Source organism: Carassius carassius, chromosome 10 (genome assembly GCF_963082965.1).
Source record: "Carassius carassius chromosome 10, fCarCar2.1, whole genome shotgun sequence".
In the NCBI taxonomy this organism is placed as follows: domain Eukaryota; kingdom Metazoa; phylum Chordata; class Actinopteri; order Cypriniformes; family Cyprinidae; genus Carassius; species Carassius carassius.
The window spans coordinates 8,887,912-8,900,030 of NC_081764.1; the positions used below are offsets into that span (position 1 = coordinate 8,887,912).

Here is a 12,119-nt window from a genome sequence, read left to right on the forward strand (position 1 = left end):
TACTTTGCAGTGCGTTTAGATGACAATACTTTCAAAACTCTTAACTAAATATTGCAAGAAGTGCTTACAGTCGATACGGAGGAAATCATTTAGAAGCTGAAAGAGCGGGAAACTGTCCCAGCTCTCGGGAGACTGGATCTCAAGTGCAGCATCCATTTCAACTCCATAGAGTGACAAGAAGTTCTCAGCGTGCTCCACCATCAGGTCTGACCACCATGCAAAGGCCTTGACAGTCCAGAAAAGGAAGAAAGAATGTAAAAAGAAGCAGAGAGTTAGAAAATAACAAGTGTATTAGGTAACCTTAGGCAAGAAAAAGATTGTAAACTGGTTAATTGCTGCCATATGGTATTTCACATATTGACTTTGTACATCTGCTTCTAAAGTAATGTCTTTCCATTTGAATGGTAAGAGTTCAAATGAAGAGCAGTTAGCGTTTTGGTCTGAGTGATTCATATTTTGCTTCACCATTTGAGGTCCTTATGTTAATTAAATAGATAAGGCTTTCAAGTAACCAGTTTACAAGTGTTAATGATCAATTTATCATTATGGAGTTTAAAACTTACATTAAACCATTTATAAATTTGCAACACAGAAAATTATACTATATATCTTCCAAAACAAAGTCTTAATATTATGAAAACCATTTCACCATAATAACAAATTTATGAATCTTCTATAAAAGGTTGCATAGCTTAAGAATTCTGAAGCCCTCTAAAGGAAACATGTTAATCCAAATAAGAGAAAAATTCAAACTCATTTAATAAGAGGGCTTGTCATTCAAATCTAAAACATGACAATACACCTTAAATTTCGTGTTGCAAATGTTTGCATATTTGTGAGCAGAGGTTATTTTTCCTATATCAGGTCAATTCCCAGTGGAGTCAAGATGCCAGAGGAGGTGCAGTTTTCATGCAAGTGAGGTAGAAATCCCTGCATGCTTTTGCCCTCCAAATGGAAGATGTAGTTCAACCGTTCACAACACTGCATCCCTACCCTTCGGGATGGGGATGTATCTTGCGATCATGCAACACTGCCATCTCTGATACGCCAAAAAATGAAAGCAAGCAGCAGACTTCTTTACTTGGCAATGCATATGGTTTGACTGAATATTTTTTATTTAATCTCTTAAAGTGACCATACATTTTGGGCCTGTAGTTGGGTATTGAGCAGGAGTTTCTGAGATCAATCAGGCTTGCTTGCAGTCTTGGCATAAAACACTTTTCTTCTAATTCAAACAACCAACCATTGATAAACCCATTCAGGGAATTGATCAGCCTTTTTAGGAGGCTTAATCCTTCCCTTTGGTTGCATGTTATGTCCTTTTTTTTTTACCCCTCTAAACCCACAGTTTCAAAGAGCCTCGAAACATTTTCCCCCAAATCCGCTCTTCTACAAAGGGATATCAAGCTCTAAAACCAGACTTACCACACAACTTACCTGCAGGCTTCATAATTAACATTTCAAAAGCTACAGTGTTCATAATATTGGGACCAACAAATATAGCATTTGCTAGTGTAGCAGGGCAACGCATATGGCTGAGCTTAACCAGACAGACATATATAAAGTGGGGTTAGAGAGTGATAAGAGACACCAAATCCAAGCAACCCATGAATCCTTCCCCAAGTCCCTTCTTGCTTATCTGGAAGTGCTGGGTATGTGTTAACACTATCATACTATTTACTAAATGCAAAAAGTATAACACGAAATAAATTCTGCAAGAGTGGTCCTGGGAAGAGGGCTATGTTATGATATTGGATTGGTCATTTTGAAGGATTGTGAAGTCTAATTACACTTGTAGAAGAGAACATGTATTACTGGGAAAAGTTAGGGTGACACAACTAGCATGGTGGTGGGTAAATGTAAACGTTCCCCTGGAAGCAAAGGAATCATTGAGCACTGACCTTGCTGGTCAGGGACACAAGCCTTAGAAGTTTGAATGGAGACTTGACAGGACGAACCCATGTAGGATGCGGTAAAACATTCTCTCACGTTGTGAGGAATGGGACATTACAGGGGAAGGGAACCCTTCATAGCTCATGCACAAGCCAGTAAGGGGCTTTTTTCACTGCATTAATTTTGATCACATACCTCTTTTCCCTGCAACAACACCATGGAGTGAATGGTGAGGAAAAATATGATCAGTGAAATATGAAGTGATGTATGTGCAAAGTGTTAAAGTATGCACAAAATATTGATTATAAACAAATTTTCCAAAAACCTTTTAGAAAAATTTAATTCAACTGGATGATATAAAGTTGTAAATACATTTGGTTGAAATTGCCTTCTATGGTTATATAGTATGATACCAACAGTTGGGTAGTGAAGTTCAAACATTGTTGTTTAACAAAGTAAAATGTAACAGTATGATCTACAGTTGGTTCTATGATGACTTGGTGCCAAATCTAAAATATTTTCCTCATTTGTGCATCTTGATCAGTGTGTGAGGGGGGAGATGTTTAAGAATTTCTCAGAAATCCAAGAGACCAACACTTTACGTTAATTATATCATGTCCTTTAAGTATCGTCTTGCCCTATTCCACCCAGACATAACAGAAAAGCCCTTAACTGTGTGAATTGACATGCTTGAGGGAAAAGGTACACTATGTGATGACAACTTAAGAAAAAAAGAAACATGATACTGTACCGACTGGTCTCCTGTACTTGTGACCGCAGCCTGTTAAGCATATTCAGAAAGATACAGTAAATCTATCAAACTCAGGAAGACCATGGATTACCTAATACTTTAAATTGCATCTCGGAATAAGTCTAATTTTGTATTTGTTCTTGGAGTAGTAAATGCTGAAGCATGCCAGTTATCATAATTATGTCTTAAACCCATACTTGGCTCGCTATACATAATGCATCTTCAGTTCTAGTTAGTTATAGGCATTCCAAAGGAAACTGTCTAATATTCAGAATGCAGAAACAATCTGTATTCTGAGGCTTTCTTTAGAGTATAGATCCAGGGAACTTGGTTTAGAGACCTGGATCTCACGGGAGACTGAACTCTTGCTGTTTCACTAATTTCCGCTAATACAAATTGCATTGTGCAAACTGCACAGCTGCCTTTTTAATTATTAGAGAGGAGCCACTGGCCATTTAAATCAGCCCTATTTTGTACTAAAGAAAAAAGAGAGTGAAAGTGAGGGAAATAGAAAGAAAGAGTTCAGACTCACCTCTGCGTGATGGTCCTGGTTCTGATGTAGAACCTCAATTACTAACTCTGCCAGGCAGATGACATGCTCCAGTTTTTTAGCAGGCGTAGCTAGGTTAGCTACATTCTCTGGAGCAGAATGGTGGGGAAAAGAGTGATGGTTAATATTACAGTGGTTGATTATTATATTTATTCTGTGAATCTGTGATGTCATGGGCACTACAATGCAGTCTGAAGAAGCTAAGGTCATAAATACCTAACTGTGCATGCAGAAATGACAACACTGTTGATGACACTCATAACACTTCAAGGGAAAAAAATGCCTAACTGATGTCAGAGACACTAGAATGTAATCTGTGAAGTAAAAATATTGTTTGAAAAGCTTGCAACTAAATTGGGGTTCAAAAGTCTGAGACCACAAGTGGTTCTACATAGCTTTTTTCCCTAATTAATATATATTTTTATCATTACTAACTATATAATCAGCATAATAGTTTAAGTAAAAATAAAAAAAATACAATTTCGTAGTATTTCTCTCTCTTTTCACAGCATGCATGAACTCCTTTGTGTAGAACCTCATAATCATGTCATGTGCTCCAGCATGATTTGAGAATGTTTTAAATAGTATCTTGCCTGTCAATGTACACAAAAACAGAATAAATACAGAATCTTTACTATGCTGTATTTACACGATAACTTTTCCTAAATCCTAACATTTTAAAACCAGGTTTGAATTTTAGATGTTTAATGTGGACACAGACTTTTGGACCCCACTGTTAATACATTTGTACTGACACAGTATTTTTATGTATCTAGGTAAATTCATAATAAAGGGTAGGACTTCTCACTGCTGTCTAGAATCTAAGGCCAGCATACGAGAGAAAAAGCAGACTGTCAGAGATATGCAACACTTTGATGAAATGAGAACATCAGGACACACAACAGTGTTTCTGGTTTAACATATAACCAACTTTTATCTAAACAAGATGAAATGAATAAGACAGAAAAAAGAAAACAGCTAAAGAAATAAAATAAAATACCGACCAACTCAGCAATGCTGAGGTCTCCACTAAAGGAGAAAAGAAAATCTTTAATTTATTGAATGAAATGTTACTTCGGTCATGAGGGACATTACTTATTTATCATTTCATCTGACTCTTTAATCTTAGTGACTAGTATAAAACATGCCATTGGTTTATCGGTTTGTTAAATTCATGGGTTATTAATGGGGTTGGATGCCCGGTCCTTAAATATACTACACTGTGAACCATTAATATCTGATATAAACTCATTCTTCCTAAGGCCATGATGTCATCAACAAAACATGATAAAGCATTGACAATGGATTTAATGATAATCTCTGATTATCATTATCCAAATTTCATACTTTATCTATTTTCAATGTGACTAAAATGTTCTGGACTGGGAATTAAAGAAGCAAAATATCTTAAACTGGTGAAGATTTAGAGAAGTGGTTCTCAGCTGGTGGGTTGTAACACAAAAACAGTTTGCAAATTTGCAGCAAATCCAGTTGAGTACTACTTATTTATAAAATCTAATGATGTCAAGATTTAGATATTCTTCAGTTACAAACTTATTCCCAGTACTTTAGTGAGAAAAATCTGCAATCATTCTACCCTCACATTTTATCACATTGAAAAGTCTTCCACTGAAATATTTGTGAAAGATAGTATTTCTTCTTGTAAGTTTGCATGATGTAACACCATCAGTCTGACCATTAAGTGCTAAGAGGTTCCGTTTCTATCTAAAGTCATAATATAACACAAAATAAGTTTTTACCCAAATTCGGTGCACATATTTATAGAAGAATACTATCTTCACAAAAAAAGAATTGCACAAGGGGGATCCTTGTGTTATGGTGTTTACAGGACTTTCAGACCAAAGAAATTTTCCTTGTAAATGTGTCATGTGCCAGACAGGAGATGACGTCAAACATAGCTTCACCTGGATCCTTCTGATCCTTTAGAGTTTTCTCAACTTGAGAGAAAGAGAGAGAGAGAGAAAGAAAAAGAGAATCAGAGCAACAAAAGGAGAGGGAGAAATAGGGGAGAAAGAAAAGGGAGAACTGGGGGAGGAAAAATTATTATTCCTTAAGGTGGCATATTTGGCCCAAAATCGGTGTAGCATCCCTGGTCATTTCACTCTTAGTCACTCACCAGAGAATTATTGTGTATTTGATATAGAATAATAAAAAAAAACAATGGCACACAAATACACATGTAGATCATTACCTGGAACGACAAGAACAAAAAACACATAGCAAAGTAGCAACTGAAAAACACGCTGAACAAAGAGACAATAGCAATTGTTCGGTCGCACGTCAAATTGAACACAGCTGTAGTAATCACAAACAAGACAGACTTGTGATGGTGGAACATATAAGTCATAGCTCGTACACGTGTTACTAACTCCTGCTCTCCCAGTTGCTCAGGCACCTGTTGATGTGTCTGGAACCCCCCAGTGAAACCACCTACCACACCACAGTAACGATATACACTCAGACAAAGTAAAATAGCAGGCAAAGTAAAAATGCATTCAAGTCACAAACATGAGCTTTAATCAAAAATGAACAAGAGGAAGCTGAACGGATGCATCAGTCATGTTGTATTACAAACAGATGGAACATCTCTCCCAAAGGAATTGGAATTGAAACGTTACGTATAATTCTCTAGTCAGTGTCTGTCATCTGTATGAAAATGGCAAAACAGAAAATTCCAAGAAGGACGTGACATGGAGGATTGAGTTGATGAAAGAGAGGTAAAGAATGAGTGAGGAGTGAGGAGTGAGGAGAGGGTGAGGAGTTGTTACTCACGGATGGTTAAATCCATCACTTGTGTAGCCAAGGAGTAGACAGGATGATCATACATTTCCCTCTTTTTTCCTAAAGAAAAGGAGGATTCCGGCATGCAAGAGTTTGGGGTCAGAGGAAAGGGGTCAAGGGTTGAATATGGTGAAAGGATGTCTTGTGTTAAGGGAAGTTCTCATTAAGAAAAGTTTTTGGAAAGGTCGGATAATACATTGTGTTTTGATGGTTAAAACCCTTAAACCACAATCACCCTTAAACTCTCACTTGGAGACAGTAAAAATGAGGAACAAAGTGGAAGTGGAAAACTTTTAAAGGTGCACTACCGTTCAAACATTTGGGGCCAGTAAGTGTTTTTTTTTTATTATTTTTTTTAAAGAAATGAATGCTTGAATTTAGCAAGGATGCATTAAATGTATCAGTTTTTTTTTTTAAATGATGTTCTTTTGAACCTCTACAAAAATATTAAGCAGCACTGTTTTCAACAATAATATTAAGAAATGTTTCTTAAGCATCAGCATGTTAAAATGATTTCTGAAGGATCATGTGACACTGAAGACTGGAGTAATGGCTGCTGAAAATTCAGCTTTGCCATCACAGGAATAAATTACATTTTAAATTGTATTAAAAATAAAGTTATTTTATGTGTTAATAATATTTTACACTATTACTGTTTTCTGTATTTTAATCAAATAAATAAATTATTGGAAAGAGACTTAAATTTTTTTTTTAATCACATCAACCCCAAACTTTTGAACGATAGTGCATTGTTTACCCAAAAATGACAATTCTTTCATTTAAAATGCAGAATTTCTTCAATTGTGTTTTTGTCAAAAACTTTTCAGAGCAGCCGGACAATTTTGTTTAATGGAAAAGAGCTGCTTAGTCAGCGAAGTATCTGCTTTGTGTTCCAGTGAAGAAAAGAAAACCATATACATTTCAAATCACACGAATGACATGATGAAGTATTCATATTTGGGTGAGCTGTTCTTTTAAGGATATTGTGTCAATATCAGCCAAGGACAATTAGAGAGGCACTGATACTGTGTTCTAAAAGATTGTCAGCATTTGGCTCTTGTGTCATTAGTTTGTCACATTGTTCGAAATAAGCAACAGAACCAATGATTTGATGAAGTAGAGGATATTCATTCAACGAAACGATTTAAAAATGATCTTCAAACATCTAAACACAAACATCCTCCTCAAAACCAGCACACAATGACTTTTAGTCCTCTTCAAACAGACACCTCTCCATATTGCCCATTTTTTGTTTCTTAGTAATCCTCTTTCACGCTTGTTGCCCAACTTGGCATTGTTTTATGGATGCTTCCCTCTTCATCTCATTGCTCTTTCCCCAACCTGTTTTCCTCTAATGGGCTCTTCCTCCCTTCAACCGCTCCTTCCCACATACTTAATTTATTTCACCACATGGTCCGTCCCCATTCCTACATCCTCCCTCTCATTTTCCTTATTCCTTTTCCTCCTCTGTAACTATTTCTCTACCCTGATGTGATTTATCATCCTGATTTGAGCCACAATAATAGAAAAGAGAATGTGTGGAGACCATCTGAAAGATGTCCAATTTTCTATGTTACCGCAGCAGATAGAAAATGGTGAGAAGCTCTTCTTTGTGTGGAACTGAATGCATTTTTACACACAAGTCCACAAAAGGAGAATGGACAAGAAGACATTTAAACTTTTCTTGAGAAGAAAGAGAAAAACAAAAGCAGTAATTGTCTTAGAATAAACACGTATATTATTTCAATCAAGACAGATGCTGTGCAATTCAAGAATGTAGTCTAGTGTACTAAAATAAAATAAAATAAAATGTTCATGTATATATTTACCTGCAAACCACCAAAATACATAAACAATTTAAACAAAAGCTTAATTACCCAAACCTAAATTACTTTTCCTTTCACAAACTGAAAGCAGAAGAGTAGATTATTTACTCAAAACACATTATTCAAATATAAACACCACTTTATGCATTAAATTGATATAAATGAATGGAAGCAGAGTACTTTTTTTTCCTAAAGTACAAAACTTCCCTTCTGGTCAAAACCATAGCATGGTTAAGTGCTTTAAAATCATAATGCTGTGAAAGAAGGGGGCAATGTTAGTCACCTTCCTCTCTGGCGTAGTCAGTGATGTGCTGGTAGTTAATTTGAGCTGCTTGCTCTAAGCATTTACGAATGACAGCCTTGACCTCCTCCTGTGGGACTGGGGTCACAATGTCCTTCATAAGCACCTGTGAAAAAGCACATATCCAAATTTGTTATCTAGTGACAAAGTTTGTTGTCCTAGTATGAATGAGTCATACTTTTTTTTTGGTGAAATCATGCATGGCAGAACAAGTAAACATAGACAGGTGGTGCTGAATAAAATACCATCTATTGCTTCTCTTTTCCTTCTATTGCTGCTACTCTGAATCAATATAAGCAATGTTGTCATTACCCTCTCCAGCAAAGACAGAGTGGCTTTCAATGCTCCCTCAGGGCGACCGAACGGAAAGCAATACCTACAACAACAAAAATTACATTGTGGTTGCAGAAAATCTTATATATTTATATTTTTGCATGTTAAATTGAGAAAACAACAGAAAGGTGTAAATCAGTGGTTCTCAACTGGTAGGCCGAGACCCAAAAATGGGTTATGGACATCAAAGTAAAAAAACACAATGCTAAATGTGAATAATGCAATATAACTAAAATGCAACTGTTTTCAAGAAAAGACAAAATGCTTCCCATATCTTTTATGGTTGATGTCAGTCAATTAATTTTTTTTTATTCTAGTTTGATTTGAACAGGCTGTAATTGATATGTTTATGCACATATTGGCTGTGCACTCCTCATATTCAGCATAATACAATATTTGGCTCAGCATTTGTTCCATGCATTAAGCTGATAAATCACCTCTCCGCTGCTTTTTATGCATTTACAAAACTGTCAATTACTCTACTCTGCCTAATAATTTGCAAATTGATGGGGCTATGCAGTCCATGTTGATATTATTTTTAATATATGATTTTAAAGCACATTTTTGTCTACTTTTGTGGTCTTAAATTTTTAATGAGGTGTTGGATTGGATTGTTTTTAATGAATATAAAATCTGTGTCCTGAAACAAAAGCAGTAGAGCTGCTGATGTTTCCTGCTATAATACAGCTTGTGAAATGTTCAATAAAGGCCTTACGTCTACATACTCACCTAAAGTTTGTGATCTGATTCTCCAGAAGGACACGTAATCGCTCTTTGATTTCTTCAAAGCGTTCTTTTTCCTCCACCGTTACTGTTCCAAGACCATCAGGCCTATTTTACATGCAAAACATGGCAATTTTGAGCCAAGACAAGAGGGATACAAATCCAAAGAAAGTCTTGATTTGGGTTATTTATTATTACAACAGCTACTTATGATACTACATCATTGCTTTTTAAATCTCTGTATATTTTCAGTGAAAGCAAATCTAACCACATTAACATTTATGTGTGCAGTATATCACACTTGTAACAATAAAATACATGCCTGGCACACTGAGTCCAGAAAGAACATCTAACCAGAAGCAACTTTCTTAAATCTAATACACTGGCTATAAATGTATTTGTACCCAGCAGATGGGATCCTGTTGTGATACTCCGGGGGACATTGATTCCAACCCAATTTTTTTATTTACAGCTATCGATGTTACAATACTCTACTTGGGAAAACTATTAAAATATATTTAATACACACTCAGCTGCAGTACAATAATAAATATACTTTCAACAAGTCAGTGGGAAGAGAAACCTAAACTAAACATGATGTACAAGTGCATACAGGCATAAATTCAATGAATTTAAAATTGGTTCTACTTATTTTCTTACAGGATATTGGTCTTATTGTCCAAGTAAATTTATGACATTATGCAATATTATGCTGAATTTAAAGGAATAGTTAATTTTGGTGTTTATACACCTTTTTCCTAGTGAGAATTCACTGGAATTCACAAAGATGCTTTAAGATGTAATTATCCCCCCTTTTCAATTCTAACTCATATAAGCAGCGTTTACTGGAATGTTTCTAAAGCAGCTAAATACAATATGTGTTATCTGTCAAAATGATGGAAATCACTTTGAAATATTATCACTCAATTTTCCAGTTAATGAACATTTTTAATTAAGGCAATGTATGTTACATAACAGATATGCAGTATATTACTTTATATTGCTGTGGGAATAATCTAGGGAAATAATCAAGCTTTAGGGGTCATGGTCTGTTGAAAGTAATTTGTCAATGCTTTTACACTTTTTAATGTTCATTTATTGAAGGTTGAGTAGATTAATGTTACCTCATTGTACCCAGTTTTTGAAAATGCTTATTATTGTGTTCATAGAGCAAGCCTTTGACTTATTGTTTACAGTTTAACATAAATTACTCCCATAATCTGTGCAAAGCATCATGAGGTGTAGGAAAAGGGTGGATATATATATTGTCATTTAATTTTGGAACAAGAATTTTTATATATTTTGGGTGAAAGACTACTGCAGTAGACAAGCTGAGCTGTTTAACCCATTTCACTTTGTGTGAACTGTGTACTGTACAGTGTAGAATAAGACGCTGGTTATATGAACATATCCTTGATAAACCCTCTTACCTTGTGCTTTCAGGGGCCAGCTGTGTTTTACATTTCCTTATATTTTTAGACTCCTTTTTCCCTCCAGACTTTGAGCCAGCCCCCTGTAACTCAGACCCCCTCTGACTATCAGGAACATGTAATAAATGAGCAACACAATGAGATTTGGAAAGTAAAATAACAAAAAAGGAGAATGGAAAGTGTAGTGGCTGAAAGAATACTGCTGAGGTTTAGAAAGTGGAAAAGAAATGAAAAATGATTGAGAACAAAAGACACAACAAATCAAACAAAATTTGGCAAAATTATAAAGAACATTCACAGGGAAAAATATAATAAACACTAAATCAAAAATATGCGGATGACTTGCAAAGAGCTCTTGTTGTCTACCCTCGTTCCTACTTCCATGATCTGTATCTTTCCCAATATCTAACATCCCAGTAATGTGGTGTAACCGAATGCGGGGCTGTACCTGTTGCCGTGAACATGGGAGGCACAAAACGCGAAGCTGTAGTGCAGCAGTGTCGGGTCAATCATGTGCCCTTTATCTGCCCTCTCCAGCAGGTCGCCAAGATAACACAGATGTCTGTGGCACCCTCTCACCCCGTTCCGAGCACAATATTCATCCAGAACAAACACCTGGCCAGGGCTAAACCATCCCTACAATTCCAGCAAATGGGTAGACAGTTCGAAAATGATGTTTACAGTTGTTTTGCATTGAATTCAACCAAAGAACAAAAACACTTACCAGACATGCAAAGTTGTCATTAAGCCTGTGGTCCAACGTGAGCCTCTGCACCATCTCGAACAATGAGGCATGATTAAAGCTACATGGGTTAGCTGAGATAAACTCATCCATGCCGTGCTTCTGTGCCCTGTCAGCATCTATTCCAGCCATTCATGGGGGAGAAGGGGGCAAGGGTGGGTTCAAGGAAGAGGAAATTAGCAAACAGCAAGGAGAATGATTTGTTCTCCTCCCACCACAAAAAAAAAAAACAAACACCTATAATGAGTATTCTATGGCAAATCAAGGACATTGAGCTTTCACATTGTCAACTTGCAGCAAAAGTCAAGCAGAGTTCAATTGGACCTAGCAAATGTGGAACTGAGTGATAACCCTCAGCTCACATTCAGTCTGGGCGTGCATGCATGAGCTGATCTTCGCGTGGTCTCTTCCTGTTCTCTCAATCAAAAGCTTTTCAATATAAAAGCCACCGATGGCTTTGAGAAAGTGGTCGCAAGTCCAAATGATTAATTGTATTGTAGTTTCTTTCACATGATTACAATAGATTCTGCCATTCGCAATTGGTTAATGTCACTCTTTTCAAGAGAGAAGATGGATTGTGTGCTCGTAAAAATACCAATGCCAAAAAAGAATTTGGGGCAATATGTTAGCCATCTTTGATTGAATGTACTCAAAAGTTATCTTTAAGATAATACTGAAAGACCCAATGAAATGACATATGATTAGACAGAAATATGTGAAATGGAGCATATTTTTGGTCCTTTTCTTCTACAAAAAACTGAAATAATT

At 36.1% G+C, this 12,119-nt stretch overlaps 1 protein-coding gene across 10 annotated transcripts in view; it reads right to left on the reverse strand.

Annotated features, from left to right (window-relative positions):
* Positions 1 to 12,119, reverse strand: part of LOC132151693 (calcium-dependent secretion activator 1-like) — an 83,241-nt gene that overhangs the window by 10,614 nt on the left and 60,508 nt on the right. For 2 of the 10 annotated variants that reach the window (XM_059559994.1, XM_059559988.1), the window contains exons 12-20: positions 11,334 to 11,470; positions 11,058 to 11,245; positions 9,186 to 9,287; positions 8,436 to 8,499; positions 8,106 to 8,229; positions 5,988 to 6,056; positions 3,177 to 3,283; positions 2,645 to 2,674; positions 69 to 225 (exon numbers count right to left, since the gene is read on the reverse strand). In XM_059559994.1, coding sequence (XP_059415977.1) covers positions 69 to 225; positions 2,645 to 2,674; positions 3,177 to 3,283; positions 5,988 to 6,056; positions 8,106 to 8,229; positions 8,436 to 8,499; positions 9,186 to 9,287; positions 11,058 to 11,245; positions 11,334 to 11,470 — 978 coding nt within the window. Of the gene's footprint in view, positions 1 to 68; positions 226 to 2,644; positions 2,675 to 3,176; positions 3,284 to 5,119; positions 5,153 to 5,987; positions 6,057 to 8,105; positions 8,230 to 8,435; positions 8,500 to 9,185; positions 9,288 to 11,057; positions 11,246 to 11,333; positions 11,471 to 12,119 lie in introns of all 10 variants that reach the window. The other 8 variants (XM_059559995.1, XM_059559989.1, XM_059559996.1 and 5 more) reach the window with 6 other exon arrangements.